General features: G+C 37.3%; 1 protein-coding gene across 2 annotated transcripts in view; it reads left to right on the forward strand.

The window, feature by feature from the left end:
- sgcz (sarcoglycan zeta) overlaps positions 1–15,674 on the forward strand; it is a 700,860-nt gene that overhangs the window by 518,437 nt on the left and 166,749 nt on the right. For both annotated transcript variants that reach the window (XM_062981524.1, XM_062981523.1), the window contains exon 3: positions 11,901–12,002. In XM_062981524.1, the coding sequence (XP_062837594.1) occupies positions 11,901–12,002 (102 nt within the window). The remainder of the gene's footprint in view (positions 1–11,900; positions 12,003–15,674) is intronic.

The following is a 15,674-nucleotide window of genomic DNA, read 5'->3' on the forward strand; positions in this document are numbered from 1 at the left end:
ATACCTTAGATGATGGCTTTTATACTCTCTACAATAAGGGTGGGGAACATCTGGCCCATGGGCCATGTAAGATTCTGTCTCTTTCTCTTTCCCTTCCTCTCCCTCTCCTTCTCTGGGCAGTGCAACCCTGGTGGGCTCTACACTTCACCTTCCACCTTCTGCCTAGTCTGCCCATCCTTCCTTCCTGCCTCTGGTCTTTCCACTGATGCTATTGCTGGTGCTGCCTTCCCTATAGCAAGGGACACCACTGTCTGACAAAGGAACCCTCAGAAGTTCTGTTGTCAAGTGGCATTGCAAACACAGCAATAGTCATTCCTTCCCAGAGATAAATTGAAGGGATAAAGCAGGACTGAAAAAAGGAAGTGGTGCAGGTGACTAACAGGTGGGTGGGGAAACAGTCCAGGGAAAGAGATTTGGCATCCAGGGAAACAACTGATCCTAAATAATGAGGAAACCAGAGGAAAACTATGGGCCCTTCTACACTGCCATATAAAATCCAGATTATCTGCTTTGAACTGGAATATATGGCAGTATAAACTCATATAATTCAATTCAAAGAAAATAATCTGGATTATTTGATTTGATAATCTGGGTTATATGGCAGTGTAGACCCAGCCATAAAAGAATCAACTGCTGAACTGCACAGAAAAGAATGAATTTGCATGACAGTGCATGACAGAAACTGCATTTGAGTATTTAGCTTAATTTTTTTCTCATAAAAACTAAAAAGAACCTTTTAGCAACATGAGGGCGAATATAATGATTTGTCATGATATCGGCTATTTTGAGCTAGGGTCCACCTTTTTCTGATGGAAAAAAATCAATTTTCTGTTGAGCAGCCATATCTATTATCTAGTGCATGTGTGTGTGTAGTATACTAATTTTTAAATTGATCATTTTGTATGGCCCATGAATGATGTTATATATATCCAAAGGACCCTTTCAGAAAAAAAGTTTCCCACCCCGATCTATTTTTCCAGTCAAAGGCAGATTTAACTAGATTCCATTAATACAGGTATGGGCAAACTAAGGCCCGGGGGCCAGATGCGCCCCCCAGAGTGCTTACCTCAGGCCCTCCTCATTTTCCCTGTCCTTTCAGCATAAGGACATGGTGGCCCACCACATCATTATGCAGAAAGGATGGGAAAGGAAGGCACACAGCAGCTGAGAGCCATCTGGAATGATCTCAGCCACTACATGTTTTGCCCTCCTCCCAGCATAACACTGAGAGAACAGCCCAAAGATCCGGGGAGGAGGATCAGGGCGAATATTTCATGTATTGTTTTCCTCCTGGCATAAGGTTGAGATGAGCAGTCCTGTCCTTATACAATGAGGAAATTTGAGGATGACCCGGGCCCTGCCCTGCCCCCCCCCCCAGTGTATCCCCCTCCCCGGGCCCATCCTGCCCAGCATGTGCCTGGCAGTCCTCCCTCCCTCCTGGCCCAGCCTTCTCAGCCAGGTCCACAATGTGGTCCTAAGACAAAAAAGTTTGTCCATGCCTGCAGTAATGTCAACTATTATTCCCACCCAATGCCAAGTGATATTTATATGAAATCACTTGAGAGTTCACTGTCTACCGTTACGTTTCTGTGAGCCATCAGACTGCATCAGCCTGCTTGCATCAGATATGAGAAACACTTTTGTACCAATATAGTAGTTTTTTTGCTTCATTATACCCTGGCCATTTATTTATTTATTCTCTATCAGACTATTGTTTCTGTATGTCTTTGTTCTAGTTAAACATCAAGAACTACCTAGTAACTTTGGAATTTTCTGCACCCTTGTTTTGCTTTTTACTTTCAGCATACACACATACTTCCTTGATATACAGGCTTTAATTTTGCAAAATATATTAACAAGTATTAATATAATTACTAAAACTCTTTCTTAATTTTTTTCTTTTGTATTAAAATAACATACAATTCTAATATTACTTAGTATGAATTATTTGAAATGAAACATTATTTTTAACAGTTATTAATATTTTGACTTAATATCAAGTGGGTATAGTCCTCCTCCTTCTCTTAAAAAGAACAGAGAAAATCATTGTATTGGATGCCACCATTACTTTATGTATTTTTTTAAAAAAAATAAAAGACTGTAAACCTTTAGAAAGAAAATTTGACAACTCTATTTTGACAGTATCAAGAACGAATGAACAGGTATTTCAACCAAGACTTCAACAGTTTGAGTTAAACAATCAAAGTTCAGAGTGTAGGAGGACAGAAACATCATTTTTGGTTCTCCTTCATTCTTTTATTTTTTTAAAAAAAACCTTAAGGTTTATTTTTATTCAAAAAATTGTATTTCAGTAATTTTTATCAAAATGGAATTGAGGCAATTATATTAAATATTGCTGTGTGTTGTCAGATTATCTGAACTATGGTCCCCACAATCACTTGCTAATAGCCATGACAACTGGGACTTCTGATAATTGAATTCCAAACAACTGAAGGATCAAACATTCCCCAGGCCTGATTCAAATAGTATTTAATCGCTTCAGTAGTTCTGTCCAGTATCCATATCTTTAAATTTGTTTCTCTTATGATAAAATATTAATGTTATTTAGTAGTTGGTCCAGTGCTATTATCCTGATTTTATTAATTGCCTACACTTTGGTTAAAATGCATTAGTGTCATCAGCTTTCCAGACAATCATTAGTAACAAATTTTTAATCTCAATAATGTCACAATTGAAAGTGATTATTTTAACTGATTACTTTTCAGTTAGGAGCAAATGCTATATCAGACTTGACAAATGCAAATTTTTAGTTCTCAAGGAGAGCTTAATCAGTTTAATGTGTCATTAAATTAATTGACAGTTCTTAATATCCCAATGCAGCGACTCAAAGTCCTTCAGTTCATTCACCCAAAGCCGGGCCATATTAAAAGTTAATCTAACACTCATGTGGAAGGGTGAGTTGCATGACATTTTACATGTACCATATTTTGGAACAGGGCAAAATCAACTCAGTTCACTGTCATTTGATCTTTTGCATTCCCATTGATCTGAAAGGGAGAGTTAATCACATACCTAATAGGTTTTATCGATGTAAGATTTCATAGACTGAAACCCCCTTCTTCATCCACATGAAGTATCACCCAGAAGTTTTGACATTTGGCTTACATTTCACACATATAAATTTGTCAGAGAGGTAGGTACTTAGAAGTGCTTAACTTGGGCTTGTTACCATTCATAATAAAATAGATTATCCTCCAAATTATTAGTGCATGTGAAGAGGAACAGGTTTTATTCCTTTTAGATACTATAAGCAGGACTATATTCTAGTTCAAATTTAACCATCACCATTTATTGAAACATGCCTTGCTCTTTGAGAAGCACCTTATAGCGCCTTAACGTCCTTCATGTTTATAAGTTTCACTCAGTGCACTTTGCCCAGTTCATTTTATGATTTTATTGCTGTGTTTTAACATGTGTCTTACAATGATTGTGATTTTATTTTATGCCTTTTAATTTTATTTGTGTGTTTTTGTATTTTATACCATTGTATGTTTGTTTTATAACTGTAAGCCGCCCCGAGTCCCTCTGGGGAGATGGTGGTGGGGTATAAAAATAAAAATTATTATTATTATTATTATTATTATTATTATTATTATTATTATTATTATTAGGTCAAAATGATGTATTTTGGACTTCTTATTTCTTATGTAGATGTTTTATATTTCATTCCGAAAAACATGTACTTGTTGGTAAGTGCCATTAATTCCAACAGAACTTTGATCTTCCAGCGGATTTGAACTTCAGTTCCCAGAATTTCTGACTCTTGACCAAGCTGGCTGGAATTTCAAGGAACTGAAGTCCAAAACAGTTAGAGAACCAAAGTTTGGGAAACATTGCCATAGAACCTGTTTCCAGGAAAATGTGTTTAGAATTCTAACTGTAGTAGTTATCCAATGCTCCAACATAATCATCCACACAAAAAGACCTAACATTGTAAAATACAAGGACACCACCCCCACCCACCTCCAGCACTGCACAACTTGAAATATGCCATTCTCACAATCACATTTTGGAACTTTATTCAGGAGAAAGGATTCATCATATGGATGAAAGTAGCCATAGCTGAGAATTTTGTTGAATCCATGTATTAATAAGTCAATATTTACGCTTTTTATACCTCTATTAATTAAAACTAACAATGTGATACCCAAGTTGTTATTCCCACCCACCCATTGACTTCAATTTTATAAGCCTCTTGAGAGATACTTTATTGAGTGTTTTTTTAAGAAATAAACTCCAGGAAAACCAAAATACTTTTTCTAATCTTTCTAATGAATTCTCCTGCTATAAGAGCAACCTTGCAGCATTGTCTTTTGACTCCTGCCAATTATGGGGAAAGGTAAAGAATAATTTCATTTCCAAGGGTACTACAATTATACAAACACAAAAGCAATAAGTCTAGTTACATGACATCAGCATTAAACCTTTTTCCAGTATTGATTTTAGAAGAAAACTTAACATTATGGAATTAAGACCTGTCAAAAACTCAATAGCAGGCATGCCATTGTTTGCTGATATGTCTGAGAGTGAACCAGTTCCTTCGGTGCTTAATACTTCAAAAATTATGGAAAAGAAGTGATTTTTAAAATACAGGGAACCAATTTGTATATTCCTCTATGAGCATTTATTATTCTTAAATTTCTTAGGGGTTACCCTCCTATCCAATCAGTAGCTTGAAGCCTACAATATTATTTTCCTCACATAACCAAATCCCACATGAATAGTTGATGCCATCTCTTAGAGGGGACTTCCCAGTTATGAAGCACGTGTTTGCAACTGCAATACTACAGGAATCGAATTGCTAGATAGGTCAATAAATACATAGACAGATATTTCATATGCTCAGAGAAGTATTACTATGTTTCATAAAGTATTTTGATGTGAAAAGGGGCTTCAGTCCTATATTCTGAAGTGCTCAGTTCCAACTAAATGGTATATTGCCACTTTGACTCCACTGATTCAGGTAGATTTACTGGACAAAGAAAATGCTATACTTCAAATATTACCATGTTGATTTATCAATAGTCAACCCATTTGTCCTATGAAAAACAGGATGACATTTGCTCCTCAAAAAATCCCACATTCATTTTGCGTCCTTATCAGCGTCTACTCTATTCCCATGAAGCTTTCATAGGGCGCTTCCACATAGTGCCTATAATTTGGGTGGGTTAAAAAGGGAGATGGCCAGATTACTTTTGTGCTAAATGTGTGCTCAATCACAGCAACAAAGGAAAAAACCCATTCAAAAAGGTTCTCCGTTATCTTGGTTCTGGGCAAAAAAAGTGGATTTTCCCATGACGGTGTGGCACTGCAGTCATATAAAGTTTCGGGTTTCCCTGTGGATACTACTTCCTGCCTGTGCTGGTTTTAAACAGCTGATCAGCTGTTCGGGCTCCCATGGAGACACAGCTGATTTCCATCTGGTTTCAAGAGAGAAGTGGGGAGCCATTAGAGGTCTCTGAAAGTGTTCATTTTAATTTTTTAAAAATTAAATAAGTAATTGGGGAAAGAGGGAAATCTGGTGGCATTTTAAAAATCCCACCATTATGTGCTGATGCATATATGTACACAAAGAAATCTCTCTATATTTGTACTGAGATATTTGCATATGTTCATATAAACATCAGCACATAATTGAGTGATTAAAAAGAAACTTCCGGCGGATGTCCCTCGTGTGCCCTCCATTACATTCCGAGACACAGAAGGGTGTGAGGACAGTGGGGGAAGAAAGCCTAGGACTGGCAGGTCTATGTGGGGACCAGTTCTGAAGTCTCAGGTTTGTTTTTCCTGCATATTAATCCCGCATTTTGGTACTGTCTTGAAGTGCCCATAGTGTGAGTTTGAGTAGCAAGAATGATTTTCATGAACGTCATTATCTTTTAATTCACTTCCTTTTTGGGGAACATAATTTGTCTTTTTTTATGAGAGAGGAAATAGCTATCTTTAGGATCTCAGTTTTCCCCTAGATTAAATAAACCAAAATCCCAATGGATTAAATAAAGTTCATAAATCCTAGGAAGTTAATACTTTTTTTGGAATAATGATTGAACACAGTTCATAAATCCCAGGGATCCACCATCATATGAAGGGCTATAGTTATTCAGTTAACTATTTTAAATATATTTGTCAGAACTTTAATTTCTGTGGATAAATATTCCTGCAAGAGATGCTTCACACTCTCAAAGTTCCCAACATCAGCCATATATCCATCCCATTAAATTACCACTGTTCTTAAAGAGAGGAGGTACAATCAGTCCCACCTTGGCAAATGAAGAGCAAATTAAATTACCCTTCATCCAAGCAAATAAAATTGCACTTAGCTATCTATTCCTTTCCACTGGTTGTTGTTGTTGTTGTTGTTGTTGTTGTTGTTGTTGTTGTTGTTGTTATTTATACCTAGCTTTATCTCTCTCGAAGGAGACTCAAAGCGGCTTCTCTTGATAAATCCAATGTATTGTAATAAATTGCCCTATGTCCACATAGGAGTGTTTCCGGGCTCAAGGGCAAAGGTATTCCATGGTACCCAAACATCTAGACACTTAAAATGCATGCCCATTTGAGGTAGGATGTAACAGAATTGACTTAACTGAGGAAAAGTGGTATGTAGCCTACTTCAAATGGGTTGGTTTGTGAGCAGCCATTATGTAAAAAACCAGAAAGTTAGGCAGGCATTTTGTGGCTCCTTTCTAACAGCCAGGGGGAGGAGCTAGATAGCTATTTGCATGAAGTGGCCTGATTGGCCAGCTGCAAATAAGCAGATGCTAAGTCACAAGAGATGGGCGGATCAAAAACGTCAGTTGGAGCAGTTTTTCTGAACATTCTAGGCAGTTGGAGTTAATCTGGGACAGCCAAAGAGATAGCTGATACCCTGGAGTTCAGCTAGGGTGTTAGCTGGGACAGCTTATAGTGATAGCTGGATAGTTAAGAGCTCAAAGAGGACAAAAAGTCCTAGTTTAGGTTTAAAAGAGCTGCTTAGGATTTTAGAGTCCAGTTTAAGTTTTACAAGTCAGTTTTTGAAAGTAATTTTATTAAAGCCTTTTGGGAAGGAAAGGCCATGGAATTTCATTAAGGAAAGTCACACAGAAATTTTTGAAGTAATAACATCTTAAGAAAGCATTCAAAAGCCATTTGTAACCATCAAGCATTTGTACTATTTTTACATTCCTGAAAACCGTCATGCTGATGTACCTCAAAAGAGTCAAATAAACAAATAGTTCTTGTTTCATCATATACAAAGTCTCACTCTCATCTCTAAGCCTCAACACAAATAAAGCAAGGCTCCTGAATTCAAAGGGTGGCAGCAGAATCCCCTTCCTGATTGAATAGTTCCTTTACATTATTTTGGTGGCAGCATTGGGATATTAAAGCTCCCCTTACATAGGATATTTGTTTATAATAGTTGACATTTTTTTTTCTAAATGTGCAACCATCATAATTTGTCTTAAAAATGGTACTTCCACTTTTCCAAATAGAAAATAAAGATAGAAAACTGTGTTTTCAACATACAACATTAGAAAAAAAAATCCAAAGGAGCACAATTTCTCTTATTCATTTGGGGGAAGACCAAACATTAATGGTACAATTTTCTTCCTAAAAAACAAAGTAGTCTTCATCAAGGAAAATACCCCAATTAAATTATATTAAATTATACATTATTTATACCAGACACCATATAGATAAAGAGAACATTTGATATGTTATCACCTGTGGTTTATTCTCTACTTGTTTGTTTTAATTTGCTACTCTCCTGTAGAAATAACAAGGGAGATGCATGGCAGTTTTCCCCCAGAATATGTAAACCTGTTTCTGCTCTTTAGTTAGCAGGCATTTGGTACATTATAGGTTGCCAAAAGAAATCATCACCATAACATTTAAACAGGTGTGAAAATATGTTTCAGATGGTGTTGGCTTCATTTTGAAGCCAAGTTGAAATCTGAATGTTTATCCAGGTGTTTTTGGCCCTAATTAGAACATTACTTCATTTTAGTATATTGGGTGATGAAATTTATTTTAATTGTTTACTCATTTTTATTTGCTTTAGATTGCTTTTTTATTCTTGTTCCACAACCTGAATTGCTGACTGATCAAAGGAATAATGAGACCACAAAAAAGGAACAGGATAAAATAAAGGCAACTTTATTAAATATTTTTTTTTGTGATAAGCAAAACTAATAGTGGGAGCATTTTGGTATAAGAGTATTTGGAGTGGTAGGTCTCACAAAACACTACAACCTCCATTGGGCAAAAAGCTCTGGTGCCCCAAAGAGACTTCTCTGAAATCATGGTTGCACCTAGGCCAGCTAGTAAACTGGAAGGTTGACCAAAAAGTGCAAGCCCTCAACCCATGTGGACTCTACTGAGCCCAAAACATGAAGACCAGCCCCAAGGACAGAGTAAAAACTAGTTTTTTCCTCACGCCTTCCTTGATACTCAGGATGTATCCAGATAGCCTTTTAGAAGTAGAAGCTCCCGCTTCTTTAAGTGGGGTGTCCAGATGTACATTCGGCACAAAAGAGGAAAACTCTTAATAATCTGTGCCCAGATAATTTGTTACCAGGAAAGAAGTGGGTCTTCTTGAAAGACCCGTATCTTTCTAGCTGCAGGCACTGTGTAGATGGGACCAGGGATCGCGCCACATGACTTCCGGTGCCCATCTACACATCTGTCTTAGGTTTCTTGGGCTGCTGGAGCCCAAGAACCCCAAGACAGCCCCCCTCCCAAAACCCTTTAAAGCAAACGTTAAAAAGGCAAATAACTCACCTGGCAGCCATTTCCCCTTCTCCTGAGTTTTCCTGGGCCGTATCAATGATGTGCTATGAGGAGGGGAGGAGGAAAATTGCTCACCCCCCTCCCCGCTCTCATGAGACATGATAGCCATGTACAAATACGTGAAGGGAAGTCATAGGGAAGAGGGAGCAAGCTTGTTTTCTGCTGCCCTGCAGACTAGGACACGGAACAATGGCTTCAAACTACAGGAAAGGAGATTCCACCTGAACATCAGGAAGAACTTCCTCACTGTGAGAGCTGTTTGACAGTGGAACTCTCTCCCCGGGGCCGTGGTGGAGGCTCCTTCCTTGGAGGCTTTTAAGCAGAGGCTGGATGGCCATCTGTCGGGGCTGCTTTGAATGCGATTTCCTGCTTCTTAGCAGGGGGTTGGACTAGATGGCCCATGTGGTCTCTTCCAACTCTACTATTCTATGATTCTATGATTCTATGATTCTATGACATGTCGTTGGTATGACTCAAGAGAACTCAGGAGAAGATGAAATGGCTGCGGGGTGAGTTATTTGCATTTTTAAAGGCTGTTTAAGGGGTTTTCTTTTCTGTCCCAGTGCTCTGTTGAAAAGCCCAGCAGAGCACGTGAACATCTCCCCCTCCCCAAAAGAGCACATGCTTTCTGGGTGCATGTAGACTTCAATGTGAATGCAATCATGTTTTTAAAGCTTGATTGAACTCGCATTAAAGTACTGTCTGGAACCGCCCTCCATGGCAGTTCTTAATTCCCATCTTTCACCAAATCTAACAGAAAGGTGCTCACTAACACATATCTTACTCCAACACCTACAATAATAATAATAATAATAAGAAGAAGAAGAAGAAGAAGAAGATATAATGCTGGCATTATAAATTGGACACAGGCGGAAATGGACAACTTGGACAGAAAAACAAGAAAACTCATGACCATTCATCATTCACTGCACCCTCACAGTGATGTTGACCGGCTATATCTGCCTAGAAGATCAGGGGGCAGAGGACTCTTACAAGTAAAACAAGCAGTCAAAGAAGAAGAACATGCCCTGGCAGAATATGTAAAGCAAAGTGAAGAACCTGCTTTCATTGAAGTCAAAAATCAGAATCTTGGATAATCCAGAACGTTGGATAAGTGAGTGTTGGATAAGTGAGACTCTACTGTAATTACTACATAGCATTACTGCGCATGGAACTACTTTTTCTGTCAAATTTGTTGTATAATATGATGTTTTGGTGCTTAATTTGTGTAACGATTACCTAATTTGATGTTTAATTGGATTTTCCTGAATCCCTTCTTATTATCCAACATATTCACTTATCCTGTCGGCCTGTTTATTTTGGATAAGTGAGACTCTACTGTATATTTATAATTTTATATTATCTGCTTAGAACTGGATTATATGAGGCCCCTTCTTCACAGCTGTATAAAATGCACACTGAAGTGGATTATATGGTAGTGTGGAGTCAAGATAATCCAGTGCAAAGCAGATAATATAAGATTCTAAATGGGTTATATAGCTGTGTGGAAGGGCCTTGAGTCTACACTGCCATATAATCCAGTGCAAATTAGATAATCTGTGGAAGAGGCCTGAGGCCTAAGTCTGCCTGTCCCCTGAGCTGAGTTGGTTGCTAGGAAACCAAGTGGGCAGAGATTAGTCCTCTAACTGGCAGCAATTGGATAAAAACAATTATTCCTTTCCCTCTAATTAGGACTTTATTTTTCTTTTCTTTTTGTTGTATCTTACTGGAGCCGTGGATGATGGGTTGTGTTGTCAAATTTCGAGGTTGGGGGGCCTGTAGTTTTGTTGTTTTGTTGGTCGCCGTGATGCCATCACTCATTTATATATATAGACAACAACACAACACAGATACACATTAGGTCCAATTGTCTGGGATTTGTCTCTGAATATTAGGCTCTTCCCAAGAGCATAGGATATTAAAGGTATTTTTGCAGAATGTGTGCAGTTCCGAGAAGTGCTGCTTTCTGCAGCATGTGGATTGATATTCTCTCCAAATTAAAGCTTTTTGAGTGCTTTTCAAGGTTTCTTGGAATGCCTCCAAGTGCACCAATCACTATTGGTACCACTGTTGCTCTCTGTTGCTATAGTCATCCAATTTCAATTTGAAAGTCTTTGTATTTTGTGATTTTGTCCAACTCTTTGTCTTCTACTCTACTGTCTCCTGGTACAGCAATGTCTATAATAAAACATGTTTCTTTTCCACAACCAATAATAATAATAATAATAATAATAATAATAATAATAATAATAATAATAATAATAATAATAATAATCTGTTTTATTCTCTTAAACAATACTCATGAGCACCTATTTAAGACACCATCATAAGCCAATTATCCAATCTTCCATAACAATATAGAGTAGGTAAAAAAAAATTCTTTGGGGGGGATTCCTACCTAGCCTCAAAGTAATCAGAAATCTTAAATTATGAAAGGCAGCAGAAGTGTGGGTCAATGAGTCAAAAGAGGAAAAGCCACCTTAAATAGGCAATCCAGCCCACCTCATCTCCACTATTCTGACACAATCAATGCTGGCTTCATCCTCAGGTGGCCAGCAAAGCAGCAATTTTCTCCACCGCCATTATACTAAGATGGGTTAAATCAAGGTCATCTGGTATAAACTAAACTAAAATTATTTCAGTATATAAATATAGAATTTGAAAAGTACTTTTATTGCTATTTATTTTTGGATGATCTTACAATTTTCAGGCTAAAGATACCCAATCATCTAGAAACCTAACCTTTCTAGATCAACATAGGTCCATACATATTGCTCCAAGATATGGTTAAGGCACAACAGAGACCAAAAGTGTATTAACTTGGTAATCCGGAATGTGGAAGGATATACATCAAAGAGACATGTGTTGAATGGTTGTTAAGTTTGTTGCCATCAGGCAATGTGCCTGTCAAAAATCTTGTCAAATATGCATCTATGTCGTGCATAATCAGAGAGACAATTTCACTTTCCTATGCACTTACATAGCTTTTAGCATTAACCTTCTAAATGTGAGGTTTGAAGCAAGTAAATAATGCATTGTGTTTAGTGATTAGGTTCCTAAGTACGCCTCATATACACACATTTGTATATTGTTATTATTATTGCCTCTAGGATGGAATGGGAAATCTGAGAGTCACCAAAAAAGGAATTCGGCTCGAAGGTATATCTGAATTTCTGCTTCCATTGTATGTGAAAGAAATCCACTCCCGAAAGGTAGGTTTCAATATTTGCTTTGCTTAATTTAAAAGGGTGTTTCATCAAATGAAAGTATAAGATTTTCAACATCTTTTTAAAGAGACATTTAGATTGATTTTCCAAAAGAGGTTAGTAATTTAGTTTCCATTTCACAGCAGTCTTTCCCAGCTTGGTCTTCCCCATAGTTAAAAAAATATTACAGCTGTAATCTCACACATTTAGAAATTTAGAAAAGTTGTCTTATCACAAACATGAAACATGTGCACTGTTTTATATAATGTGAAAGCATATTCCCACAGAGTGCTTTAGGATAAAGACTGATTTGTAAGTGACAAAAGTCGAAGGCACACTAAATTTAGGAAAGCTCCATATGAGAACATGGCTTCTCAGGTTATCTACAAAACACAGAAGCCAGTTTTCTACTGAGGACCTCATCACACTTACCAATTTAAGCATCCTAGGATGCTTGCCAGCCAGTTGAAGGACGGATGGGCATGCACCCCATCATTCGATATCCCTCAACTTCTGGCAGAGGCCCTGCCCTCAACTGGCATGGAAGCATTGTAGAACACTTCCTTGTCAATATGGGAAGGCTCCCAGTTGGGCAGAGATTTCCCTGTGTGATGCATGCTGGCCAAAATGGCACCGGGGGTAGGGGTGGGGTCTGTAATAAGGCCCTATGTCAAGCCACAGTCATGACCAAGTAGCAGTCATGAATATGGAACAGTTTTGTATGAATGGCTCCGTATTAACAACTGCTACTTGGTGATGATTGTGACCCTAATGTTACAACCATAATTCACTTCTCCCAATTTACCATATATATTTATGCATACATCTATACATTTTAGTAAAAAAAAAAAGCAACCCAAAGAAGCTGTGTTGCCTTATCCATGGGTCAATGTAAGTACTGTACCTTTACTTCTATCAAAAAAGGAACCATCTCATTCTCTAAGGAGGGTAGTGAAAGGTGAGAGCTTAGTCTGTCTTGGTAGAATCAACTCCAATACACCCTCCACAATAGCACTAATCTTGGTTTTTTTAATGCCATGATGAAAAAATGGCAGTGGCAACCAGAAATAGCTTGCCTCCTGAGATGGTATTGATGATTTTCCCTCTCCATGGAATGACCTTTCTATGTGTCACATACAAATCCATAATTTTTGGCTCCAGAGCCTGCTCTTGAGTAATACATGAAGATGACTTGTACATGAGTATATAGGGTATTTTTCAGGCATCAGCTGTCAGTGATGAAAGCACAAGCGAATGATATTTTTGTCAGTTTTTTTAGGGGGGTAGGGGACAAGAAAGGGTTTAGAGATGTCTTAAGTATGCTTAACTAAGTAGTAGTTGGAAAAACTGGCCCATCATGATAATATTAACGTCTCAGACTTTCTTATAACCTTAAATAATACTATGTGATTCAAAACTCAATATATAACAGCAAAGTTTTCCAGATGAAGATGTCCAGATATATAATAAAATGCCATTACAAATCGTATGTGGGAAACTACAGTGGAAGGGAGGGGGAGCTATTGCTTTCCTGCCTTATTTGTGAAATTTCTTTGGCATCTTTGGTCAATGTATAAAAGAACATAGTGGGATCAGAAGATTGCCGAACTTCTCCACTTCTCAGTTGCTACTACATTACTCCCTCTCCCTGCCAGATTAAGATATAGATATTTACTAAGCAAATGGTCTAGCAATAACTAGATGTGCTTTGGGAATATATCATCCGAAATTCAGAAGAAATTGGATGCACAGCAGAATCTAATAGACAGTGATAGGATTGGTGAATTTGAGTAATCGTTTGGCCTGTGGATAACTGCTGCGGTGTGAAATCTCCAGTTAATAGCATAGCAAATATCATCCTTCTTAAGAGTATAAAAACAAGTTAATATTCATTCTGTGATTATGAAGGAGATATTTCATGTAACCAGTTGTAGGTATTAATTTCACACAAATGCAAACATGTTCAAACCTTTAGAAATTGATGGGTACAAGGATATGTTGGATTTTGCTTTTAGAGAGCCACTTTAAATAAAAATTTGACAGAAACTTTTTGTAAATGTATATAAAAATTATCATACAAAACTAGATCAGCTCAAAGCATCCCATCACATTATTATTTAGTATGTAGTTGTTTTAGCATTGAAAGTAGGCTATTAAAATATAGACTACCTGTATATTCTACAGAACAAGACAGCTTACTTCAGTTCAATCATATCAAAATAGCATTCTTAAAGGTGTATTTTCTGAAAACTTGGTGAATTGTTACCCCCTTCTCAAGTTTTTGATTTTCTTCTAGCATGTCAGCTAAACAGTTACTAAAGGGTAACAGCAAAACATTTTGAGTCAATGATGTGCACACAATTTGAATACATATAGTAGTTACAAAGGTGTCAGAATGAAAGAGCTTTATTTAAAAAGTTGGCATCATGAAATTTAAAATAAGATATGATTTCAATGCCTATTGAACTTAATCCAGGGTGGAATATTGTCAAACTCCCGTCCCCCAACATGATTGAACAATAATTTCCAGAAGCGCTAACCAGAACAGCCATTTTATGAACTTCCCAGTGAATGTATAATTTATCCTAATCTGCTGATTCCTATGCAGAAAAGATGTTTCCTATACAAAAAAATTGTTTTTTTCTGCATGGGAATACATACAAGTTTTTGTCCACAATAACTCCTGAATTGAAAAGATTCTCATCAACCCAGATTTTCATCAGGATTTCCTGACATTCAAGAAACACTATCTTGACCATTGTTTCAAATATTTTCAAATAGCTTCATATTCCTATCATGTAGGATCAATCCTGCTTCTAACTCTTTTGATAAATCCAGTTTTTTTATTCCCTAATGAGATGGAATCTTGGGAACTTACATATGAAAATGTCCCCCAGTGATATATAAATTTAATATAAAAAGATAAAAAGTAGAATTAATGATTAGGAGGATGGAAGGACTCTCTCTCTTCAACCATTTCATCTTCTTGTCTCCCCTACAGTTCCCCTTTCCCTTTCCTCAGATATGGTTGGTTCCAAATTTCATAAGTTTTAAAAAATAAGCACAAAATATACATATTTCTTCATAGATGTCATTGACAGAATATTATTTTTATTTTATATTTACAAAATCAAATGGGTTAAAGAGAAATTGATTTGTCTTTCCAGGAAAAGGGTTTTTTGAGTATTAAAAGATTAGTTTTGAGGGCACATCTACACTGACCAGTTAGATCAGTGTGAAGTTAGAACAGACCCATAGGGCTGATCTGGGTTAAAATAAATTGGGTGGAACCCAAATCCTAAGCCAGGGATTTGGGTTGTCCCCAAATCAGGGACAGTAAAGACAGCTAGGCCAATTCCTAAGTGAAACCAGAGATAGCTGGTCTGCTCTCTCTCCCAGACTTGTTCAGATCCATGTCTCACAAACTCTTCTACAAATATGCCATGACTCGGCCACTCTGTCCTAAATTTTACAAGTTCCCACCTGTCACTCTGGTTCCCTTTCTCCTCCTGTCTCCCCAAGTGCAGTATTTTATTGTTTCCTGAATAATGTATGCAAGTCAAGCGGAAAATGAAAATATTTATTGAAGGGCTTTCTTAGGACATGACCACCTATATCATCATTGTACATTCCTCATTTCTGTTGAGCAATACTGAGGCCATCCTAGAACTGTTTCTG

The sequence above is a fragment of the Anolis carolinensis genome, chromosome 5 (assembly GCF_035594765.1).
Source record: "Anolis carolinensis isolate JA03-04 chromosome 5, rAnoCar3.1.pri, whole genome shotgun sequence".
In the NCBI taxonomy this organism is placed as follows: Eukaryota; Metazoa; Chordata; class Lepidosauria; order Squamata; family Dactyloidae; genus Anolis; species Anolis carolinensis.